The 26,942-nt window shown below is 41.8% G+C and overlaps 1 protein-coding gene across 1 annotated transcript in view; it reads left to right on the top strand.

Moving 5' to 3' along the window:
* Window positions 1-26,942, top strand: part of LOC121290839 (immunoglobulin superfamily member 3-like) — a 191,575-nt gene that overhangs the window by 156,686 nt on the left and 7,947 nt on the right. Inside the window, exons 7-8 of the mRNA XM_041211828.1 lie at window positions 12,859-13,266; window positions 24,203-24,613. Coding sequence (XP_041067762.1) covers window positions 12,859-13,266; window positions 24,203-24,613 — 819 coding nt within the window. The remainder of the gene's footprint in view (window positions 1-12,858; window positions 13,267-24,202; window positions 24,614-26,942) is intronic.

Below are 26,942 nucleotides of genomic sequence, written 5' to 3' on the forward strand. Positions count from 1 at the left end.
TGGGTGGAGGGTGGTGGTTTGCTGTGCGCTACCACCTCCACTCGCAGCCAAACCTCTACCCACCCCCCAACCGCCCACCCACCCACCACCATCACTAACCTGTGCCTGGGTCCTTTGTGATACTAGGCCTTGTGGGTCTAGTGCCGGCAGTAGCCATCGCCTCCCTAATGGGGCTGCTGAACAATGAAGAGCTGCCAGCCTCTGGCCAGTAGCTGTCCATGGTTGTGACTTCTGCCACCAGGGTCCTTGATCTGCCATTGCCAGCTCTCTAACCAGTAGGCAAGAACCCTGTTAACTCCATTAAATACTTCTGACGTGTCTGTGACAAAGATAAACTATCCCTCCTTGTCCTTCTCAACATGGTTGATCACACCATTCTTCTCCAATGCCTCCCCACTGTCATCCAGCTGGGTGGGACTGTCCTTAGCGACATCTTCCAAAAATAGTGTTAGTTTTGATATGTACGTTGACAACACCCAACACTACCTTAGCACCACCTCTTTCAAATCGTCCACTGTCGCTAAATTATCAGACTGCTTGTCCAACATCCTTCTGGAATGGAAAAGGCCCAGAAGCCTGGAGGAAATTGTGGGCCCATCCATCTCTAGTGCCTCGTTTCCCCCCACTCCCCCCTTGGCCATTTGAAAATTTGGCCTCATAATTGTTAGAAGTCACAATAACAGCTCTAGATAATGCAGTTTTCCAGTTTATATGGAAATTCCTGTGTTTGCCAGATTCTCCGCAAAAATACATATGTGGAATTCCCAAAACTGTTTTGTTCCTTTCAAAATTACTTGCTAATGTTCTCACTGTGGGCATTGACTCTTTCTTGTGCTGCAGTTTCAAAGACAGTCTTTAGTAACATGCCCATTATTCATGTGTGAGCTTTTATAGTGAATGTTGATGAGTATTTGGCTTTAGAGACAGCACAGTCAAGTCGATTGTCTAGCTAGTTTTATCTAGAAGGACATTAGGGCCAATTTACTGCAACTCTTACTAATTGAGCATTGACTGAGAATTCAGCCTGGGGTCTTCCTGTTCTGTATGGCACAACTACTCACTGGAAAGATTAATTGAACCATTAGGGATGGATATCAACCTGTATTTCTGCAATCTTCAAAATGTCATACAAATGACCTTAGAACCATAGAATGGTTACAGCACAGTAGGAGGCTATTCAGCCTATCGTGTCTGTGCCAGGTTTCTGAAAGAGTGACTCACCTAGTCCTAGTCCCCTGCTTTTCCCTTATAGCCCTGCAATTTTTTCTTTTCAGATAATAGTTAATTCTCTTTTTGAAAACCATAATTGAAACTGCTTCCACTTGCTGTGTAAAATGCTTTTCCTTATGTTGCCGTTGCTTCTTTTGACAATCCCCTTAAATGAGTGTCTTTTAGTTCTTGATCCTTCTGCCTAGGGGAGCAGTTTCTCCCTATGTACTCTGATCTGACCCCTCATGATTTTGAATATCTCTATCAAATCTCCTCTTAAACTTCTCTTCTTCAAGGAGAATAGCCTCCAGATTCTCCAATCTGTTCACTTTACCGAAGTTCCTCATCCCTGAAATTATTCTCATCTCCCCTGCATATTTGGTTTCAGAGGAAGCAAGATGGGGGTTGGGATGGTTTATGATGGAGCTTGAGCTGAAGGGAGTGGTGTGTACTTGAGCTAGAGTAGACTGTGTGGACTTTTTATTGCTCTAACATTGTATACAGAGTAATTGCCTCGACTAGTACTGGAACATCCACAGGTTGATGCATAACATATGAGCCAAACTGGGAAGCTATGACTTTAAACAGTGTGGCCGCTGGGGCTCATGGCCTGGGAAGCTTGAAGGAAGCATGAAGGTCAGGAGGGAGACTGGGTCTGGGACCGGGAGCTGGAATCCAAAATTTGAGTACTGAGAGAGCTCAAAGAAACTAGAAATAAGATCTGGAAGGGACCTTGTAATAGTAATTATGCTTTGTGAAATAAGTATTAAGGAAAGCTGTTAAAAGTAACATCAGCTGGAAACTGGCACTAATACTTCCCCATGAAGAAATGGTAGCTGTTTGTATGTAAATCTATTTTTGTCAAAAGTATATTAAAAGAAGCCATTTTCTTTGCATTATTTTTATGGAACCGTTTTCATTTCTTTTCATGGTTGACAGTATTTTACAAATAAACCAGGGAGTGTAGGGTGAGGTTGGTGTGGAGCGTGAAAGACTGGGCAGGGAGATGAACACTAGTAGGCAAGGAATGGAGAGCACTTTGGGTTTGGAGACTGAAGCACAAGCTGGCCAGGGAATGGCCTGCAGTAAAGTGGAACACTATTAGGGTGGGGACCAAAACTCAGTACTTGCTTCTCGCGTGTGAAAGGGCCCTGGCAGCCATCAGAGTGATCATAAATTAATATTCACCTGCTTGCCAAAGACCAATCTGAATGCTAGAAAGGATTAAGATAAATCTGCAAATTATTAATTGATATTCCATGGCATTGCTGATCGATGCAATTTCTGGAAAAAAATGGAATTCAGCTGCTGATGCACTTCTTACTAATCTCAGGCTGATTTCCTCCTAATCTCTTTTAATGACCATAATTATGTAGTTCTACATATAATTCCAGTTTCTGATTTTTGCCGGTCGAGCCTTTCAGATTGCCATGTGGCATTTTTTTTATGTTAGGCTTTCAGTTGCAACATAAATTCTTAAATATATATGATTAATTTAACTTAATTGACATTTTAGTTGCAGGTTTTAAACACTTATAGTTACTTCAATCTTCTGTTGCCACTAGATTGTTGTGTTTTTGCTAGAATTTGGTTAGCAAGTACAGAGGAATCCTGTAGACACTAAACATCTTCTCAGGAATGGAGATTGCTAGATAAGGAGATGACCTGATCTGAGCTACGTGATTACCACATTGACACGCAGGAACTCTCAACAGTTCACCACTGGGAAATCAAACACATTTCTATTAATTCTAGTATTTCATTGCAGATAAGTTCTGCAATTGCAATCCTGGCAGGTTAATCATGTGTCCACTTAGGACTACTTGCCCTGAGTTAATAAAAGTTAAAAGAAATGGGCAGTGATGTGAAGATAAAAGAATGAATTCATTTCAGTCCTGCTCGAAATGCTGCATTAAGAATTATCACTACTGTGTAAAAACTGAGGAACATTAATTGTAATATTGATTTTCCTGTTTGACTGCCCTGAATCCCTAGAAAAGCTCAAAGCAGTTCATATGATTGACAAACATCAACTCAATAAAAACCTGACCACCTAATTTTACTTGCCTCCCGGATATTTATTTTCTTGTAGGCACCTATTCTTGGTGCATCCCACTACTGACAACCTGAATTTATAATTGAAAAAAAACACTTCTAGCATGTCTTAAAGGGCCGTAATTTGCTGTCAAAATAATGGTGAGGTATTCACTGTTATATGCAAATGCTACAGCAGCTTCAGAAAAAGGTAGATGTTTGGTTAAAGCAAAAATCCAAAAGTTGCTGTCTCAGTTGTGCCATTTCACTGTTAGTTTCATAAAAACAGCATCTCTCTGTCAGCCTTGCCATTCAAATGCATTGAATAACCTGAAGTTACTGTACTTGCACAGTAGATACAAATCCAAGAAAGTTAAATATTGTCCATGTCAGTTATGTGTCCTTTTAGCAATGTGATAAGCCTTAATTATAGCCAAACAACCTCACCTGCACTAGAAATTAAACTATTATGAGCATATAGTCTCATTCTTTCAGGTTTTAATTGTTGTTTGAGATTCTAAAAATGCAAAATTTTAAAAACAACATTTTTTTTGCTTTTCTCTCTTTTCTTTTGCTGGATGATGATGACTATCCACTGATCACCAAATGTCATCAAAAAGACTGCCAGGCATTTAAGCAACTCTTCTTGTGGCTGGACTGCTCTGGAGCAATCTGAAGTACTCGCCAAGCATCTTATGATTTGTCATGGTGCTCTGCATCCTGCACAATTTTGCCATCATGAGGGCACAGACTTTGCCACCAGTTATACGGCAAGTGGCTGAGGAGGAGGAGAAAGCAAGGAGGCAACAAATGCATCCCCACTCCAACCGTGCTTTCCTTGATCGGCTCATCTGACTGAAGTACCAGTGAATGTAACCCCCATTCCCCACTCACCAAAAGTCCCTTATGCCCCATTGGAGTTGACCATTACAGCATTCTCTTGGTCATAAAACTAAAATAAAAGCCACCACAAAGAAACATTCCAAATCATCTTAATAAATTATACCATGCCATATTGCATACAAAAGTGGACTTGTGCATTTCCTTTTCCTTTGCCTGTTCTAGTGCTCCTATGCAGTGCTACCATTGTGGCTGCAATGGTTGGTGGAAGACTGCTGACTTTCAGTTGGAGGAAACTGTAGATGGCCTTGCAGGATGATCACGTGTGTCTAGAAGACTTGGTTTGGACTGCACCGCCTTCGCATTGGCAGCAGCAGTCTGGGCAGGCTGGCTGACAGGCAATAGTAAGGGCACTGGCAGAGTGGCAAGATAAAGGATAAATGTTGCCGTCCTGAGAGAGAACAACAGGTTCATGCTCCATGGACCCTCTGCTGCTTCACTGGGTTGGCATCTCAACGATCCTAGTAATGTGTTGGTGGAAAGAATACTGTGTTGCTGCGAAACATAGAAGCCCGTTTGAATACTTGTATCCACAGCCATAATGACAGCTGTCTGAGCTTCCACTGCAACATTCAGATGCTGGGTGACTTTCTGCTTGTGATGCAAGTTTGCAAGTCTGTTAATGGAGTGGATCACCACTTTCTGCTAGAAAGGATAGACTCCAATCCCTGCGCAAATCCTCATTGGTGCTGGACTCCTCCTTGCCCCCTGACAATGACAGCAGACTTTCTGGCAAGTCTGCCAATGCAACAAATATTTCTGTGTGCATATCCATCAGCTTTTTCCTGTACTTTACACCATCAAAATCCTCTATAGCAGAACTCCTGGATGACCTTGCCCTCCTCCAAGCTGGCGACATGCAATCCTTTCCCTCTGCCCTGACTGCAGCCCATTCATGCCCATTAACCCATAAGATGCAGATTCCTCCTTTAAGCCACCCTTTAAACTACGCAGAGTATCAGTATTTGATTTGGTGTCTGCAGGTGTGAGAGTGAGTGATGATGTTTCTTCATCGTCACTCTCTTCTTCCTCCTCCACCTCTTGCTCCAGCACCACTGTCTGGCCAGGTGGCAGTTCCTGGGTATCTGAAAGGAGAAAGACACAAGATTTAGGTTGAGGTGAGGGGAACACGGGAAAGCAAGAGATGCATTGTTATACCAGCTGCAGCTAGTAAACCAGAAGTGATTGTGGAGTAAAGGGGAAGTGGGTTGTGAGAAGGGGAATTAGTTATGAACCTAATGTTGTCTTTGGTTTCAGTCATGGCCTGTCCAATGATGGTAAACACAATCTCCTCAACAGGTGAGGACAGCCATGCCTGTCCCCCACTGGTTAGCTGCTGCTGCCTGCGGTTGTGCATCACCTTGGCCTACAAGAGAGAGAGAAGTGTGTTAGTGGGTGTGGTATAATGTATTTCAATTATATGACTGGTGAGGTTGAATAGCTCGCAGCGTGTGCAGGCTGAGAGGTATTTATTTGCAGCAATGCTTAGTGTGTGAGGGTGAGGTGAAGCTATGAATGTGAGGTATGAGTCTTGGGTAATAGAGATTGTTGGGTGATAGCGATTGTTGGTAGGTGAGTGAAGGAGGTGGTGGTGAATGGAGCAGTGTGTGAGGCTAGTGCTTTATTCATTGGGATTTGGCTTTTGAAGATGTATTCACTGACCTTGGCCATTCAGGTGTGGTCACTGAACTTCATGCTGCACTGCATCCTGAGCTACGTTGCTGGTATTGATCTCAAGAGTTATCTGCTACCATTACCGTTGCAGTATCTGTCTGGAGGGTCCTCTAATCCCCTGTGGATAGAGGATTTCTCTCCTTCTCTCCATCTTCTGCACCAAGACCTCTATGCTGTGTCAGAAAATCTCTCCTTGTCCCGTTGTGCTATTTTTCGGAGCCTTTCATACACAGACACTAGCTGGAATCATTTGTGCTTGCTGGCATTGGGTGTGCTCAGTGGCATAAGCAGACAATATGGTGAGAAGGCCAGTTTGCGATCGTCCACTCAGCCCATCAATGGCGCACTTCCTGCCGTCAGACGTCAGGAACCTCATTGTAATACATCTGCATATCATTATAAGGCCAGCCCGTCAGACTCATCCCCCCCCCCCCACCCCTACCTGCTGGATCGTCCACCCACGTCGGCATGATTGCACACTGACGTCTTTCACAGCTGCACATAAGTGACGTGCACTTGGCCAGCTGCACTTCGCTCGGGACATCAAGGTTTGTTTGCCTACCTTGCTTTGGTCAGCACTCTGTCATCAGCGCCAGGCTTCACAGACACCACCACATCGCTTTTAGGGGGGGCTCACGGGCAGGTCTCTACCTACCAGAGCAGCCGAAGGCGGGGGTGGCTTTGCATGGCTGCAGGGTAAGGGCTTGCTTTGGGAAGGGGTAGAAGGAGCCTCAGGCAAGGGAAGCTGTTCTGAAGAAGAAGGCTGTTCCAGGGTTTGATGGAAACCACAAGATCTGTTCATGTGGCCTCAAGATGGTGCGGGCTGCAGAGGCAGTCTAAAGAGCAGATGAGGCCAGATGGGGATGTGAGGGTGTGTGTGAAAGAGTGAGTGGTGATGTCCCTTGAGCTGGCAGTGAGTGAGATGCCAGTGAATGTGTGATGGGCTTGAGTGTGTGAGTTTAGAGTGATGAGATGGTTGCCATACCCTTGCTGCATGGATGAGATCATTCATCCTCTATCTGCATTGGATGGCCAACCTCTTCTGTGCATCATTGGCACTGATCACCACTGCCATTGCCTACCAAGCCGGAGTGGTAATGTTGCTGCCCACCCTGCAGCCAGAGCTGGGGTAGAGGACATCACAGCAGGCCTCCACTGCGTCCAAAAGACACCCGAGGGACGGGTCACTAGACCCGGGGGCTGCTGTCTTCTTGCCTTTCGAAGCGATGTCTTATTTGCAGCCGTCCTGGGCTGGAAGCATTGAGAGGTGAGCGGCGAGATAATGGCATGGTGGGCGAATCGGAGCCTGCTTGCCATGGAAACAGTGTGTTTCCCAGAAATACATAATTAATGCAACGTGTTTGGGAAGTCACCATTACAGCCACCAGGCAAATCTGGGATGATCCCGTCTACTGTTCTCCAGTCACTTCCAGCACCTGCTACAGCTGGAATACAGTTAAGTAGTGCAGACAAACTTTAAGCAGTGCTGGTCTCTCATGAATTTGCACACCCTACTCAGGTGTGCAGCCCCTTAACAATGTGCTTAGTGCTGGCTGCACTACAATGATGCTAATGAGCAGGCAGCACAAAGTTTGCTTGCTGCCTGCATTGGAAGCAATGGGCATAGGTTAATCGCACATCACAATCCCTGGATCTGCTTAGGGGCCTAATTGAATTTCGCAGCCTGGGTTGGAGTCATTTTCCTTCTTAAAATGTGCATTCAGCTTCTTGTGCATTAACGTGCCTTTGCCACCCTAAATCAGTTGCTAATCACTTACCATATTTTTCTTATTAATTGTCCAAAATATCGCACATCAGCTTTAATGATTGCCCAGCTGAAAAGAATAAAATAACGTTTCTTAGCAGAATTTTGTCAAGCAGGATTTGAATGACAACATCTAATACTATGTTTTACCCAGCATAGATTGTCTCGCTTGGACTGAAAAAAACCTTTTATTTAGTTTTCCCTTGATAATATAATTGGTGTATTTAATCTATTGCTCTGTTAGTAGCCAACAGGGTGTTGTAATTTGGAATACAGATTGGTCTATTAATGGTCCATTTTCAAAGATCATTAACCCTTTCACCTGCTAGTTCTGATATTTCAGGAGTTCTTGGGACATCCAGATTCTGGTTGTTTCAAAATCATTGTTGAAAGTTACTTTTGTCTCTTAAAAATAAAGACCCTGACTAATTCCATCTGTTTAATTCACACATTGACAAACAATTGGGATACTATAAATGTTGGATCAAAAAATATAAAAGTAGCAGCAGGAACAGAAATCTGGGTTAATACTGTCCCAAGTACATTTTCTTCAAAGCTAAATCGATAGACAGGAAATAGAAAAGGGTGGGGGCAAGAGCCAAAATGGAGCAAATAAATAATAATAAGGTGGTTATGGTAAAAATACAAAGAAGTCTGCTCATTTTCAAAATGTGTCTATGTGCAGTCATATAATTCTGTCAATATCTGTGTCTATGATTTCTTTTGACATGTTTGCAGAGCTATCTGTACTTGTGTGTTTGTTACTTTATGGGCTAGATTTTACAGGGTGCTGTGGTCCCAGCACGACTGCCCCCACCTACCCCGGGCTAAAAAGTTGGGAGGGAATCCACTCACAATCCCGACAGCAGTAATGTAAATGTTAGTTGCTTTAAGGAGAGGAACTTTTGCCCCTATCTTGGGAGAAGGTCCCACCTTACAGAGCTGCCAGCCAATCAGATGGACAGCAGCTCTGTAGTCCCAGCAGTGCAACCTGGAGTGGTGGCCACTACTGAGACTACAGACAGTTCCACCACAACAAGGAGCCCAGATGAGTCCGGAGTCAGGGGTCTCACCAAGTCCTGCCAACCTGCCCCAGCAAGAGATGCTGAGGAGGCTGGAGGACTGGGTTCAAGAGGCCAGGCGGAGGGTTAAAAGGGTGGATGACCTTGGAGGTGCCTTTGATGAGCCCAGGGGACCCGCAAAGGAGGCGCCCCTTTGTTCACCATCAGCCCGCGCAGCTAAGGCTGGTGTAAAACACTAGTGATGGCGGGATGAGGTCCTCAAGTGGCCATTAATTGGCCTCCTCTCCAGTCCCTGTAAAGTGTCAAACAGGTGAGTAGTGGGTGAGAAGGCGGTGGGAAGGACACTGCTAGATTTTTTGTTCCCCCCATTCCAGCCTTCAAACCCGCTGGCGGGAGAGCATAAAATACAGCTCTGTGTGTGTGTGTGTGTGTGTGTGTGTGTGTGTGTGTGTGTGTGTGTGTGTGTGTGTGTGTGCCTCTGTGTGTGTGCGTGTATCTTTATGTATAGTTGTGTTATAGTCAGAAGTCCAAACCATAACACAGGCCTGGAAAACCAGGTGGGGCCCCATTTGTTTGATTGAGCTGGAATGGTGCTCCAAGTCAAAAGTACCAATTATCCAATGTTCCGTCGAGACCAGGAGAGTGTGAACTCCTGTGTGGGAGCCCCTGTACCTGATAACAAGCCTTCGTGGTCATGGGAAGAGACTCTCCTCTCAACAAGGCCTTGTAAAAACTGCCTTTTCTGGGCCCTGGTACACACTGCAGAGCTTTCCTTAGACTGCTGCTTAAGTTTCAGTGGAGAGTGACAGAATGCCCATGGAATTTTGGCGTCAATATGTAATCCTGTGTGTTATTATTTTTGTCATTCTGTATCTAGTTGTAGTTTCTGTATGCACATGCTTGTTTGTGAGAGATGAATTCTATGGGCATTTAGAAACATTTAAAAACCTAGTGGCGATGATGCCTACCAATATTTTCCTCCCTTTTTAAGGTTCAACAATAAAAGCTCTTCTGTATTGGCATAATTCACATATTAATTAATGTGCAGCAATAGAAATAACAAAGCATTGTTTTCTTTATATTTTTCATTCTCTTTCTTACTTAATTTTTAGTTAATCATCTGTAATTCCAAACAAGCTATTAATTTATCTACATCTATTCATCATGACAATACTAGCTTTTGTCTAAATTGAGGCATACATTTAAGTGTTCCAAGTAGGCAATGTGTGGCAAATTGGTCTAGCATCTATCTATAATGATACCCTGCTGGAAACTGCAAACAGAAATGATGTGAAAGTGAGAAGGTAAAAGGCATTGTTTAAAAAAAATCAGAAATAATTGATCCATTTTACATTTCATACCATTTGAGGGATGCCACAGCAGCCCTTGAAGTGGAAGCATTTGCTAGCTGAACAGCACTGACATTTATTTGATGAACATCAGTGTAGTACGGTAACATATTATCCATTAATGTACGCCTTATCCACTCAGCTCCATTAATCAATGCATATAGTAGATATATTGTGCTTCTCCAAAGCCTGTGAGTACCACACAGAGCTCTCTAAATCCTTTTGTCTGGGAGCTGCCGTCTGTGCAGTTTTAGTCTTCTTGATTTGGTTGCCAGCTCATGTACAACACTGGGGAATATAGTCAGCACTCAGCTAGTTTAAAGTGAATGACATACTGGTGGCATATCAGTAATGTAATGTTTGCTTTTTTCAATAATGTCAAATCATCATCTTTTTTAAAATAGCCGTTGCTTAGAGCAACTGTTTTTTTCCACATACCAGGTCCATACTGGTGTGTTTTTAGGCATAATGGGCCTGAAAACTCAGGGCCCAACAGTCCAGCGTTAGTGCATGCTTCACCTGTCTATGACCTTTGGTATTGATCCCACCAAAGTTCATGGGAATTGAGGTCATTTAATTTAAATAATTATGTAAGTCAGCTGTGGTAATAAGGACACATGTCAGATGCTGCCATAGGGTCAGGGAAGATGCTACAAATTGCAGTTTAGGGGTGTCCAGGACCATTGGGAAATCCATCTTACCTGGGTCCATTGATAGCCTTTATAGGGAACAACTAAAATTGCTTAGAATTCTTCAGAAGTCCAGACCGTAACACAGGCCTGGAAAACTAGGTGGGCCCCATTTGTGTGAATGAGCTGGAATGCTGCTCCCTGCCAAAAGAACCAATTATCCAATGCTCCCTTGAGACCAGGAGAGTGTGAACTCCTGTGTGGGAGTCCCTGTACCTGATTGCTGCACAAGCCTTGGTGGTCGTGAGCAGGGGTTCCACTTTCAACAAGGCCCTGTAAAAACTGTCATTTCTGGGCCTTGGTCCACATTGTAGAGCATTCATTAGACTGCTGCTTAAGTTATAGTGGAGAGTGACAGAACGCCCATGGAATTTTGGCATCAATGTCAGCAAAAGGTTGCTAGACCTACAGCCATTAATCCTGCAACACAGTTTTCAACATACAACTTTTTTCTGAGAGGAAATTATTGTTGTTTTTACACAATACTTCATTATAAATCTTCCTATATCATACAGTGATTCATTTCCCAGAAACCAGTTTGCAAACAAGAATGGTTTCATTACAAAGTTTCTTTTCATGTTACGATGCAATCTGAGGAACTTGCAATCTGCAAGTTATTTTTAAATTACCAGCAGGAGTAACATTACAGTTGGCATGTTAATATGTAAGTGCTTTGATTAAATATTAATGTAGTACAGATTTGCACAAAAAGGATACAAACACAGCAGCTTTTTGGATATAATACCTGTTGTACATCACATTGATGGCCTCAATGAATATTGCAAAGCAGAAACAGCATCAATGCCAAATTATTCCAGTGAAAATTAAAAACTGGAACAGAGAAGCATCTTTTTTTCTGTTTCTCAGCCAAGTTTCGTAGCTATCTTTGTTGCTGGCCAGATGGAGTCACGCTAAACCTTAGCATACTCTAAATTATCTTGCTCGTCACTGAATAATCTCCTTAATTTTTCCATGGTGAAACAGTTATTCATATGACTCACACTCCTCTCAATTAGTTCATCGACTCAGAAAAAAGACAGACAATGCAGTTCCTGTAGTGGTATGGTTAAGATGTCTGTTTTGAAGACCTGTGATTATGAATTTGAGTCACATACTTGTCTGATGGTCCAATGTGACCACAGTTACGTTATTTTATAAATAGTTTTACTTGATGTTGACTCATCTGTTACATGGGTTATCTCACTGCAATGCTGTAACAGACAGAGAGGAGGGTGCAGAAGAGTTAGAGAAGAAAATAGTGTCTTGCTTGGAAGTAAATTGCCTTACAGCTCAACTTGTGGAGAAGTGCTTACTCCAGTTGTAGAGGAAGATGGCTTGGATTTTGCAGCAGTAATAACAGCAAAACTGTCAGAATTCACCATCATTACTCCCTCTGAAACTGGCAGCGACACCTGGAGTCTGTATATGCGCAGTTAAAAGTGAAAATCCAGAAGTTGCTGTCAGTAACTCCTTGCTTGTCCAAAATGTGCAGTATGAAGTACCCCCAGACTACAAACAATTAGAAATCACAGAACTGACAAGAACTTGCCCTTTTACGCTATTAGATCTGCTGTAAAAACCCTTGAAAAAAGTTGCACCTTTTTGAACATGGTGTAACTGGGTTTTCATGGCATACTAAATTCATAATTATTACTGAACTATCTTTCAGGCCCTGATAAACTAATGTTATATTTGCTGAATGCCAAATTTCTCCATTACAGTTAAAAAAAAATCCACATTTTTAACATTTCTAAAAGCCTGTTTACGATAGCTCAGCTTCTACCTTAATCCCACATGTATGTCTCAATCATTTATTTCATTCTCTCTAAAAAGATATTTAAAAAGTGAAGAATAATCAGTGCATTTTACCTGCTAGTTTGCTGTCTCTACTGTCTACTTCAGTGTGACTGGCTGATTACTCTGCTTGATGAGCTGACTGTTTCTGGGCACCTGGAGATTCCCTTGACTTGGTGCCAGATTCAAATTAATATCTGGAAAGGGGAAATCCACGCCACAGAGATTGCTCGATCGTCGTGGGGAGCTTTCTTAGAGGTCAATGGTCGATGTCATCACTTTACCACTGACTGCAAAATCTGGGTCACTATGGTTACTAGAATATCTGAGAGAGAAAAAAAAGAGGAAAATATTAATAAAATGTGTTTTTATTTTGTGTTTACCATTGTCCTGCATGTGACTAATCAATTTTTTCCTTACAGATTGTAGATTAAAAGTCAACCAAATAAAAAGGAACATTGTAGTAAAAGAAAATGACAACATTCATTTAGATTGTATCATCACGAATCAAACAAGACCAGACTCGCAATTCTCCGTGCAATGGTACGTTCAGAAATCACTGGAGAAAGATGATAAACTCATCCTGATATCAAACCGTGACTATGTGGTCGAGTATAAGGACTGGTTAGGAAGAGACAAGAGAAAGGAGAGACTGCAAGCTGAAAAAGCTTTAAGTGGGCATTACACTTTAGTCTTACTAAAAGCTGATGTTGATGATAGTGGGAAATACTATTGTCATGTGGAGGAATGGCTGCTGAACCCCAACAACATCTGGTATAAAGCTGGAGAGAATATGTCCGGACTGACCACTGTCACTGTCCAGCGTCCAGGTATTGAACCTACATTTGTTCCTTTCAAGTACAGAATAAACTTTTAATTCTTGCATGCTTACAAAGAACATACTGTGCAGTGGTGGCTAGGTGCCTTATTATTAGCACAGGAGGGTAAATCTAAACACAAGCCATATATCTCTCTTGATGAATGCATTAGCAGAGGTTTATGTCCTTTTCTTGGTCAAGGAGTGGTATAGAATTTAAAAAGAGATGAAAAGCAGGCATGGTGGGGAATGAATTCATGTCTTACTCTGTGATGTGTGATGGCCAGTGTCAGCCACCTGAACATCTATTTAAATTAGCTCAGGACCAAGAGAGAGTGATATTTTACAGATTCTCTTCCCTGACAGAACATGTGTACCTAATTATATTTTAAAGTCTAATTAACATTTTCCAAGGGATTTCATGCTAGTGTTATTTTCAGCACCAGTGCATTTGCGATATGCGACAATTCTGCATTTGAACCCTGGTGTTGGCTGTCATTTTCATGGCTATAATCTAGGAGGTGGAACTGATGTGAGCACTTGCCACTTTTGATTTGTTTGACATTTTGCTGACTGGGTCCTTTGAATGATTCAGCTCCAAGGTAAGTGTACTATCATCTTCATTTTATGTGTTCTTTAATTCCTGCCTCTCCAAAGCCAACAAGCCAATACCTAAAGCATGGACCTAAAGTATTGGCATGTGACATTAGTGCTACAGTGAAGGACAAGACCAGGTGAAAATACACAGAAAAAGCAAAGCTGCTGTGCTCTTTACTAACAGCCTCAGCACCAGCTCGCCAAAATCCAGCTGTTAGTGGAAGAGAATTATCTGGGCTGCAGTCATTGCCACAGTCACCATTTTCTGTCTCCAGCTGTGCCATAGCCTAAATCCATTTGCATTGCTTCACCAAACTGGAAAATGTTGAACATCAACTCCCTCTGGTGCTTTGTTGGCTCCAGCTTCAACCTCTTTTGCTCAGAACAAATTCCAGTCTCACTCTGTGGTCTTGCATTGACAGAAGCCACAGGACACAAGAACTTCTAGAAAAAGAAACCAAAACAACTTTTTTCCAGATTTCATTATAGAAAAAAAGACTGATTTCTTTGGAGAAAGGGTTTCATTGTCACTATTCCACACTCACAAAAAAGGTTTTTTCCATTATGTTACTGCAATATCAGTGAGACACAGATAAACTGATTAAATAAAGAGTTATGCTGCAGCACATCTACTAATTCATTCTGAAACATTCCATTTCTCAGTAACAAATAAAAGGGGCATATGAAGTTTTTGCTGACTCCAGAAGTCACTTAATATGGAGCGCTCAACAAATTAACAAATTAGCATTTACAGAGATGAGGATCAACAGTCTAATTCTAAAATGTAAATGCACTTTGTTATTATGTTTTTAATGAAGCAAGATTTTATAAAAATAAACAAGATAATTGACAAGGATTTTGCAAACCGGCCACATACATTTTATTGCTAAGAAAAGACAATATTGACAATACTGTTCATATGTATTCTCACTCATGCACATGTGGGAGTATTCTTTGAAAAGAGGATCAAAGTGTAAAGGCTCAATTGATAAAGGCAAGTTTTAACTAGACCAGGAAGGTCCCTGTTTTAATCCTTGATCTCTCTTGTGGTAATCAAAAATATACAGAAATAACATGAAAAAAATATTGATTTGTCAAACCTGGCCTATATAGATCTGATTTGCATCACGATACAGACAGCCTCTACCCACTTGGAGCCAAGTCATTGCCAGAATAAAAACCTAGGCCATTAGACAGAAAAATCTGGAAAACTCCTCTCCTACCCTGTTTAGGCAATTAAAACTATTTCAGGAGATCTCATTGACTCTGATTTATATTATAAGGGGCTACCTCTTTTACATGGTTATCTTTGCCCTAGTTGGTAGCAGGTCCTGCTCTCTTTCGAAGCACTACAGAATAGTGTTCACTACACAATCTAGTCTCTTTAATATTTCATAACCTTCAATCAAATCTATTAAAATATAGGTGCCCAGTTCTTTGAGAATATCTGGGTAGCTAAGCTGTTTTAAACTGGGAAACAAATAAATTGCCTTAGTAAGAGCAACAGCAATGTGCTAAAATATCTTCAGCACTTCTGCGCTGGGCAAGGGAAAAATGCACTACAGCTCCTCTTCCTTTCTGATGTTTACTGACACCTGATGACAGCGTGAATGTCAGGTGAGGATGTGATCAGGTTCCCATGTGACACCTTCGAAGATAAATTATTCCATGTTTTAGCTCACACGGGTGTAATGTCCACTTGGGAAGTGGTTGATGCCTGTTGTACTATGGGTGATCGACTGTTGTAGCTCATTGATGAGTTCTTGAGACTTGTCCGTTTAAACATGAACCCTTTATTGGTAGTCTTTAACTAATTACAGATCCCAGGTTACTGTCATGCATGATGCTATTCATCATGCAGGTAGCTGCTTCCAGAGTGTTCTCTGTAGACCGTTCTTACAACCTCTTTGAATGCCTTTTCTACCTGCCTGGCTGTACATCTGGTTGAGTTTTGCCAACTCCTGTTTTGATTTGCCAACTGTGGAATTGAGGATCATTATTTCCTTCTGATACCTTTGTGTCATCTCTGAAATTTGTTTATTCAGATCTCAACAGCTTGGTTCATTGAAGACTTTGGTTTATCATGCATTTTCAGAGGTATATACTCAACTTGAACCTTGCACTTCAAATCTTCTAGTTCTGCTCTGATGTGAACATTTTCCTGTAGGACAGCTTCATTTATATTTGGCACCTTTTGCTTCTTCTGAGCTTTCCTTCATACAGATCCATCTGCACACTCCACACTGCCGTCTCCCTCCCTTGCCCTGGGGTCTTCTGGCTCCCTCTCTCTGGGGTTGTCTGTCACCCTCGTTCTGGAGTCTTTTGTTGGCCTCTCTCTGGAGTCTCTTGTTGCACTCATTCTGGGGTCTTTTGGCTCTGTCACTCCAGGGTTTCTTTTTTGCCCTTTCTCTTGAACCTGTTGCTGCACTCAGCACCTTTATCGGGAGTTGCCCTCTCTCTGGGGACTTTTGTTGCCCTTGGTGCTTTATTAGAAACTGCTTTCTCTCAGGGATCTCGTCACCCTCAATGTTGTATGGTGTGTTAGACCTTCTCCATAACTTGGACTTTAAAATATCTGTTGAAGCATATTAATATCTCACCAATGGAATTGTACGTTGGCTATAGAGTACTTCACCAGCAAATAAACCAAACATGAATAAAAACTCATCAAATTGTACTTTTTCTGATTCCTTATTTAATCTTGTACTTCTCCTATACACTAAAAATTATCTTCTCCAAGACGCCCATTTTTGGGTCTGGTTTAGCCCTTTCCATAGCAGAAATACATCTGGCTCTTCTAATTTGCTGTCCATGGCCTGTAGTTATCACTTTAAATGTCGTTACTGCTTTAAGACTGTCAGTGAAGTAACCGTTATTTTCACTCTGTGGCTGTCAGCTTTCTGTGCTTTGAGTTTCCTGCGCCCTTTTCAGTTTTGGTAGGCTCTCCAGCAATTGTGGGACTTTTTTTACACTTCTAAACTTTCAAGGTAGAAGCACGTCTTTTCTAAGGGATTCTTTCCTCTGAGGGCTGTCTGCAGCCATCGGTTCTGTCTGTGTGTTTCTCTTACGCTTTTTTGGGATCACCCTGATCATGGGCCTTTTTAAAAAAATTTTAAACTGCAGCAATTTTTTCTTCTATATAAGAAGCCAGGACCCCAACTGAAAAGTTCTCCCTTTCTCCTAAACTCTGCAGGCTTTTTCCTTTTTTTACTGCAGCTGTCTTTCAGTTTCTCTATGGATTTGCTGAGCGTTGGGACTGCCACCTATTCTATAGAGTAAATACAGCTTTTTATCATTTTTGCCCACTGTCTCGAAACTGTTCTTTACACTGCATCACTCAGGGTCTTGCAATTTTTGTAGAATTGTGCACCATCTTGCGATCTAACTAAGTGTCTTAACTCAGCATCGCTCAGGATCTTGCAACTTTTGTATTTCTGCTCACCCACCTTTGTGAGTTGACCTGGTTGTTTTTCCATTTTTACTCTGCATTACACATGGGTCTTGCAATAGGCTTCTACTCACCCTGGTGGATTGCTCAACTACTAAGTTTGTAGCAAAGGTTCTTCAATTGTTTCTTCAAGTTTTCTTCTTAGGTGCATGTCTCTCTGGTTCGCCTTCAGTTGTTTTTAGTTTTGCTTACCTTGGGATATTGTTCTGGATTCATTGCTTAAAATGATGCCACCTTTCATATAACCGCTGCTGTATATATTTTAGGAGCTCCTACCACTGCCAGCCATGTTGTACTATGGGTGATCAGCTGTTGTGGCTCATTGATGAGATTTTGGGACTTGTATGTTTAAACATGAACCCTTTATTGGTAGTCTTGAACTATTTACAGATCCCAGATTACTGTCATACATGGTGCTGTTCATCATGCAGGTAGCTGCTTCCAGAGTGTTCTCTGTAAGCTGTTCTCTCAGTCCATTACCATGTAACGCTATACATCATACCATGGGCGGTGCTATTCTCCAGTCCCATGTTAACCCTTGCTTTGCTGAGGACCGTTACAGGACAATGGCATGCAGGCACCACAACAATTCCCACAAAACCATGCCAAAGAACAAACCACTACTGTACCTTAAACCAGGGGAGAAAATGACTGCAAGAATGGGAAAATGCTGTCATCCTTCTTATGCTACGTTGCCTATTCCTTTGTTTTCTTGTTTGAGTCTCTGTTTCAATAATCATGCTGATGACCTAATGTCTGGAAACTAACTGGCAAGAGCTACCACCATGTCTGACCTAAATAATCATACACAGTTCAAACAGCAACATCACCGAAGTGTCTTGAATTGTTAAATCTATCTCAAAACGCATTAATTCAGCTATAAGACTCAGTAAATCTCCCAACCAAATCCCTCAGTAATAATACCAAATCTGCATCAAAAGGATTTAAACTAACACGTTCAAAAAACGTTAAACTGAATCAACAAGAACAATTCTTTCAGCTGTATTGCTTAAATTGGGTATGGACATTTGTTAAGCACCATCCCTAGTTATCATTATCACAAGATACAAACTGGAAGGTCTTGGGTAGAGGCAGTGCTTTCTTTGCCTTTTTAAAAATATATATATAAATTTTGCCAAACTGTAAGGGATGAGCAGAAGACTATTGTTTAAAACATACTTTAAAGCTGACACCCAATATTTGAGACACTATAATTAAGACACCCAACAATGCTGTCTTAAAGAAAATAAGTGTAGGGGAATATTTTCAATGCATTACTTTTAAAGTGTCATTTGAAAATCCCCTACTTTGTTAGGAATTATTAAGGCCCCTTATTTTTCATGCTGTTGATGATGGCTGTACCAAGTTCTGCCACAAATTTCTAATATAAATCAAGTGGTTTAATATGCTATTTTTTTCAGCCACAAATATATTCAGTCCACCTTTACAGACCATATGGGTTTCACAATGTTAACATTTACATGTAGTTCGCAAGTATTTTGAATAACTAGAACTCTACATGGCCTTTCTTGATCTGTTAAAGGCCTTTGACTCCATCACCTGTGAAGCATTTTGGAAAGTCCTCTAGAGATTGGGTGACCAGCAAAATTTGTTACTATCCACTCTGTATGATTGCATCACAGCAACCGTCCTTTGCAATGGATTAGAGACCAAGTCCTTTCACATATGGACAGGCATCAAAGAAGGATGTATTATTGCACCATCTCTTCACTATTTACCTCAGCCTGGTCATGGAACTCATTCATGACCAATTTTCACAGGCGCTCATAATATGAGTTTCGATTCAATGAGAAGCTTTTCAACCTCAACAAGCTGAGAGCCTTGACTTAAAATATGCCAACAACTGCAGAGTTGTGGCCCACACTGCAAACGACTTTCAGGCCATCCTCAAACTCTTCAACTCTGCATACAAAAGGGTTAATCCCTCAATCAACATCAGCAAGACCAAAATCCTCCACCAGCCCTCCTCCATTCAAGCATCCACACCTCCAACTGTTGTTATTGATGGGGAGAATTTAAGAAGTTTTGAACACTTCCCAGATCCTGGGAGCTACCTTTCTCAAAAGGTCACCATCAAAGGGGAGATCCAGCACCAAATTGGCTGTGCTGCTGCACCTTCCAAAAATTGCACAAGCGGGTCTTTGACAATAGAGATCTTCGTAAGAGGGCAAAAGCTTTAGTCACCAACTTTCTATATGGCAGTGAGACTTGGGCTACCTTCCAAAGTCTCTGATCACTGGAGAATCCCCACCAACAGTGTCTCTGCAGAATACTCAAAGTCAAGTGGGAATACAGATGAACAAAACAAAAACAGAATTACCTGGAAAAACTCAGCAGGTCTGGCAGCATCGGCGGAGAAGAAAAGAGTTGACGTTTTGAGTCCTCATGACCCTTCAACAGAACTCAAACTCTTCTTTTCTTCTCCGCCGATGCTGCCAGACCTGCTGAGTTTTTCCAGGTAATTTTGTTTTGGATTTCCAGCATCTGCAGTTTTTTGTTTTTATACAGATGAACAAGCTCTGGCATTCTCACCAAAGCCAATTCCTCCAGCATTGCAACCACAATCATGTGAAATCAGCTCCACTCACCCAGACACCGCATCTGAAGCAGATCCTCTTTTCAAACTTAAATGCCACCCAATTTCAAGGAAGACAGAGAAAACATTTTAAGGATACTCTGAAGGCTTTATTGAAAAGGGAACAAATTGACATTGGTGCATGGAAGGAATTTGTCGTTAATTGTGCTGTGTTGTGGTGCCTCATCCAATAAGCTGCAACACAGTCAGGAACTGCTGCATAAACTCTGCTGCAGAAAAACAATGAAAGTGGAAGGAAAGAGAGCAGATCCCTGGCTCAAGAAAACTCTTTTTACTTGGAGCAACTCTTGTCCTTTCTGCCCAAAGACCTGTGGCTCCAGGATTGGAGTCACCTGAGAACACACAAATCTTGAAGGCTGGCAGACATCATCCTCATTTGAAGGGACTGACAACAGCAATGATAGTTTGCATGCAGTCATTTGACTGTTGCTGCTGGTGCTATGGAACTGACTCACATTGTGCATGGAATTGCATCCACATCACAGAGAAGCTCCAGCACACTAAGAGAACACATTTCATTTGAACAAATTTTGAACTCTAAAAAGGTCATCATTGTTGCAATATTAGTGGGCCCATAGAAATTTCCTTTCCTAGCAACCAATTAAGAAATTTGAGGCTGCACTCCTCTAGCACTACTGAACCAGAGGCCTCATGAGCAATGTCCAGGAGAGGAGCTCATGCTGATTTCTGTGGTTGCTTTCCTATGCAGCTAAGTGCTGTCATTATCTGAGTGGCTCATTGAAGAATGTAGACACTCAGGGGTTGTGTGTATTCTCGTGGTGGAGAAACTACAGTATAGTTTAAATTATTTTTGCAAAATTTTTTTGTGAAACTCATCTAGATTGCAGAAGAATACAATGAGAAATTCACCTCTCCACACACAAATGCCCTTTTTATTTGTGTGTTAACTGCTGTTGAGGCTAGTGATCAGTGCACTCAGTACAGTTAGATTGTATCAGCATCTAATGTCACTTCTGCTCATCACCCTTCCGTGTTCTTTGTTTGTTTCTTGATCTATTACCTGCAACTTTTCCAGACAATAATCTTAGTAATAAGCCCTATATGTCACTTTGTCATCATCATAAATCTCATTACTTCTCGAGTTATTTCATTTGGGGCCATCTACTTTCTTGTTCATATTGTTGATTTTTTTGACAAACATTGGTCACAGGCTGATGAATGCTGTTGGAAATCATTTTCCTCTTCGAGTGGTCAGTAGTGCATTCATTTTAGGAAGTAAAAGGTTGATAAAAAGAGGGGTAGGGTCAATCAGGGACTAATAAAGAGATTTATATGTAGAGGCAGAGGGCATGACTAAGGTACTAAATGACTACTTTGCATCCATCTTTATCAAGGAAGAAGTGAAAGAGGAAGAAGTTGAGACACCGGATGGGCTAAAAATTGACAAAGGGGAGGTGTTACGATGATGGTGTAATGGTAATTTCATTGCTCTGGTAACGTTCTGGGGACATGGGTTCAAACCCCACCATGGCAGCTGATGGAATTTAAATACAATTAATAAAAAACCTGGAATATAAAGCTAGATTCATTAATCATGACCATGAAGCTATCATCGATTATCATAAAGATCCACCTAGTTCATGATCACCCCTTTAGGGAAGGAAATCTGTCATCCTTGCCTGGTCTGGCCCACAGGTGACTTCAGTCACACAGCAACGTGGTTGACTTTTAACTGCCCTCTGAAATGTTCAGCTCAAGGGCAATTAATGATGGGCAACAAATGCTGGCCTTGCCAGTGATACCCACATCCTGTGAAAGAATTTTAAAAATCATCAGGACTGGATCAGATAAACCCCAGGACATTTACAAAAGTATGGGTAGAAAATGCGGAGACACTGGCCATAATCCTCCAAAAAAAATTAATAGTCACTTGGACAAATGTTAATTAATTAAGAAACGTCAGCACAATTTGTTAAGAGAAAATGATGTTTGGCTTACTTGATTGAGTTTTTTGAGGAAATATCAGAGAGGGTTGATGAGGGTAATGTGGTTGAAGGGGTATTCATGGGCTTCCAAAAAGCATTTGATGAAGTGCCACGCTTGTCAGTAAAGTTAAAGCCCATTGAATAAAAGGAACAATGGCAGCATGGATACAAAGTTGGCTGAGTGACAGGAAAGAGTACCGGTGAGTGGTTGTTTTCAGACTGGAGGAAGATAAATGGTGGAGTTCTCCTGGGGTCGGTACTAGGATCACTGCTTTTCATGATCTATGTTCGTGACCTAATGCCAGCAGCATGGAGTTCGATCCCTGTTCGGCTGAGGTAGACTTGGGCCTGCCTCCTTCCTACCTATAGTAACAAATCATGGCACCTTGCTGTGGTTCAGCGAATTATTGCCAAGGACCTGCCTTTGGGCAGAGAACTGAAGAAGATGATGATTAATGACTTGGGTACACAGGACACAATTGCAAAAATTTGCTGATGACACAAAACTTCGAGGTATTGTGAACTATGAAGAGGTTGGTGATAGACTTCAAGAAGACAAAGACAGGCTGGTGAAATGAGCGATCATGTGGCAGATGAAATTTAATGCAGAGAAGTGATACATTTTGATATGAAGAATGAGGAAAACAATTAATTGAATCCTTTATTTTTTTTAAAGGGGCAAAAGAGGCTGTAGGAGCAGCAGGACCAAGGGGTATTGGTGGAACTTAATCCAGGTGACAGGGATCTCACCTGCCAACTGGAAAGCTGGCAAAAATCCCGCGTCACTGCCTTCAGGGAAGGCCCACCATATTAAGTGCCTCTCAGGTACTTAAGTGGCCAGCAGTGAGCCTTCCTCAGAATCAAGGACCTTGGGGACAGAAATCCCATCCCACGAGTACTGCTGGACAATCAGAGGCCAACAACTCTCCATAGTAGGCAACACCACCAGGAGCAGTGTAGCTGCCGGCAATGCACCTTCCACCACCCCCCCCCACACCAATGCCCAGGATGAACGAGAGACTCAGGCCACAGCTATCGTGAGGGCAGGATGGGGGTCAGTGGTCACTGGCTAGAGGTTGGCATAGGGGCTAGTTAAGGGTTGGAAGAAAGAGCAGGGGGCAGCTCTCAGTGGACCCCTGCCCCCCACTTCCTGATATGGGGTCCCCCGATCTGTCAGTGAGTGCCTGACGATGAGGGACATTCTCCTTTCCCCTCCTGGAAGCCCCGCAGGCAAACTCAACAGGATTTGTCTCTTGGCCTCCCTCGTCTGGTTGAATGCCAGCAGCAGCAGGGTGAGGCCAGTAAGTGTGGGCCTGAATTGGCGTCAGGCCAGGAAGCCGCCCGTGAGCCTTCCTGTTCCAGACATAATTGGAGCAGAGACGGGAAGGCAGTGAGGTCCCCACCTGCACCCCCTAGCCTGATTAAATGCACCCATTATCCAAACTCACCTCAGGGTAGAAGATTAAATTCCACCCCATAGGTGCACAGCTCATTGAAGCTGGCAGGACAGGTTGAGAAATGGTAAATAAGGCATATGGGATCCTGGACTTTATGAATAAAGACAGAGCATAAAACAATAGTTTGGCCTCTACTAGAATATATTATCTCCAATTCTGGCCAAGAATGTGAAGGCAATGGAAAGGGTGCAGAAAAGATTTAGGAGAATGGACAACAGTTATGTGGACTGATTAGAGAAGCTGGGGCTGCTCTCTTTATGGAAGAAAAGGTTAAGAGGAGATTTGATAGAGGTGCTCAAAATCATGAGGGGCCTAGATAGAGTAAATAGGGAGAAACTGTTCTTGTTGGTGCAAGGATTGAGAACCAGAGGGCACCGATTTAAGATGATTTGCAAAAGAACCAAAGGCAACATGAAAAAACTTATGCAGTAAATGGTTAGGATCTGGAATGCAATACCTGAGAGTGTGATAGAAGCAGATTCAATCATGCTTTTTAAAAGGAAATTAGATACTCTTATTATTTAAGGAGAAAAATATTGCAGGGCTATGGGGAAAAGGCAGGGAAGTGGAACTAGTTGAGTAATTCTTATAGCGAGCTGACATGGACGTGGTGGCTGAATGGCTTCCTTCTGTGCTGTAACCATTCTGTGAATCTTTGATTTCCAGTAATTTCTGTTTTTATGAGCTGTTTTGATGCTCAAAAGGTCAAACTATTTTCTATGTGTTTACACAAATCACATTTTTTTAACACAGTCATGTTAATGTGTTTGAATAGAATATCTGATAAATCTGTTGGGGAATTATGAAACTAGTATTCTATAATATTTAAATTCTTTGGCTTTCAAATTTCCTTTTAATAAAGTGAAAACTTTTTCTACCTACAGAAAGCAATTTGCAAACTGTCAAAACTGAAAGAAATATTATGGTGCCAGAGGATAGTCAGATTCTGCTGGAATGCAAGATCAGCAATCGTACCAACTTGGATTCCCAACTATCTGTGTTCTGGTATGCCCAGAGAGCACTACAGCAAGACAGACATCCTATTCTCAGCCTGAATCGGAATTCTGTTTTTGAGTATGGCAGCTCTGAGAATAACAGTGCAAGCCTGAGGGATAGGCTACAGTTTGAAAAAACTACCAATGAACTCTACAGTCTGACACTACAGAAAGCAACTACATCAGACACTGGGAGTTACTTCTGTTATGTGGAAGAATGGCTACTTGACCCTAATGATGTATGGTATAAACTGGGAGAGGATCAGTCTGGACTGACTACTGTCACTGTACAACAACCAGGTATTCTATAGCTATTCATTTCAATTTGGGAGAAATGTATTTTTGAAGAGTGGTTTACAAAAGCTATTCCTCTGATTGGCATCAGACCACATTACATGAGGTCTCTTTATTGGAAATCTTAAGACATGGCTGTATGATGTTTGAGGAATTAAATTATACAGAAAATTAGCTGAAATCTGGTTTCTGAAATACAATAACATCCAGCCGATTGATATGTACTGAATTACCTCAGTTTTAAATTGCAATGTTGTTTACATCATAAATATAACAGAGGTTTTGTCTATTTTGGCATCAAATCCATAGCATAACACCGCAAACATTATAAATGTCCTGCTTAAACAGCACCAGCAGTTCCCAAATGAGCTATGCTGTCTTGCCTCCAATACAGATGTTAGAGCCAAAACACAGTGCGCATCACAGTACCACAGTGCACATTGTATAAGTATCTTGCTTGCTGTATGAGTTACCCCCACCCCCAAAATTCCTCACACTTAACACAGGTGATGCGGGGCTAGCGAGATTTAAATGTGCTCTGGTTTCCTGAAAAATTTGAGTGCCACTATTAGTTGCTCTTCTATGTTTCAAAGGAGTTCAATGTCACTGTCATGGGTTAGCACAATCCTGTCAGTTGGATGATGCATCATTATTAATGACAACATTGAATTTAACAAGGGCACCAGACTGTCCAGTGACTCAGTGTTGTCTACTTTACCCAGGCTGTGGGCTTGTGACAAAATTCACCCCTATTATGCCTATTATTTTTACAGGATTCCATCTTACTTGGTATTCCATGTTAAACAAAAGTTTCTTTTAAAATTCATATGCAATAGGCTTTGTAAAGTTTAACACTTTGTTCTGTAAACTCTTCCTGGGCAGTAACTGAACAACGTTAATCCTGTTTGCAGCGTTGTCCTGACGAGTAATATATTACACCTTCACAGCCTAAAAGCAGGGGTGTGTATTCCTCATATGCACACATGTTTATACGCAGTCGGATGGGGGAAGAAAGTGGTGGTCGTAGGGTTGTTCTTAAAGGGCCAGGAATGAGAGGTGAACTTCTTGAAATGTAAGATTTTGAGGAGGGGTTGACAGGGTAGATGATGAGAGGATATTTCCTCTCATGGGGGGAGTCTAGAACTAGGAAGCACAGTTTAAAAATAAGGGATCTCCCATTTAAGATGGATATGAAGAGGAATTTCTTCTCTCAGAGGGTTGTTAATCTTTGGAATTCTCTACCCCAGATAGCAGTGGAGGCTGGGTCATTTATATTCAAGGCTGTGTTAGACAGATGTTTAATCTACAAGGGTATTGAAGTTAAGGAGGGCAGACAGGAGAGTGGAGTTGAGGCCACGATCAGATTAGCCATGATCTTATTGAATTGCAGAGAAGGCTCGAGGGGCCAAATGGCCAACTCCTAATTCTTATGTTCTTCTGGCTAGTAGTATAATCAGGCAGCTATACTCAAATTTCTCAAATACTAATTGTGACATTGGCTACACGTAATCATTTTGTAAGACGCAGATGTTATTAATTTTTTTAAATGAAAAAAAGCCAAGCAAATCTAATGATATAGTTATAGCCTGCCTGAGGCAATCTCTTTAAATCTCATTAGCACTGCTGGTGTTAATATTGACTTAATCACAGCGTGACTTACTTGGCAAAAAATTCCTTTGTATTGAAATACCACCTGGACATTCATCTCTTCCTCACCTACTCCTGATTAAGCTGGTATCCAGCTTCCAGCTTTGATGGCTACAGGCAGAAAAGGTGTGAGACATGATCAGATGCGATGGTGCGACACATATGTGTAGATAAGAGTTTATTCGAGTATGCTGAGGAGATTGTCCTTGAAGAAACTGCAAGAATTAGTATTGCTGCACCATAAGGAATAATCCAGCAAAATTTAAATTCCTGAGATCTGCTATAAAAGGCCCATTATCGCTGCAATGAAGCCATGAAATAGGCCATTATGGAATGGGATTTTCCGCAGTGAACTCCATATGACAATCCACATTGTATTGGAATTAAATGTAAGCCTCCAGCTGTGGCTCTGAAGATGCAGTTTTGATGTAGTGTAACTGAAATTTGCTGTAATCTATAATATATGTCTCTAGACAGTAGGCAATATTGAGATTGTTCCTGGGTCCTGAAGCCGTCCGTTTGAGATGCAGATCCGATGGCCTCATTTTACAGGAGGCAGTTAATTAACAGCCTCCACTTTTGTTGTCCAACTAGTGGTGGTGAGCATTTCCCAAGGCTGGAGTGCAGGACATCATGCCTTTTACAGAGATAAAAACTAAAAAACTGCGGATGCTGGAAATCCAAAACA

This window comes from Carcharodon carcharias, chromosome 18, assembly GCF_017639515.1.
Source record: "Carcharodon carcharias isolate sCarCar2 chromosome 18, sCarCar2.pri, whole genome shotgun sequence".
Taxonomy (NCBI): Eukaryota; Metazoa; Chordata; class Chondrichthyes; order Lamniformes; family Lamnidae; genus Carcharodon; species Carcharodon carcharias.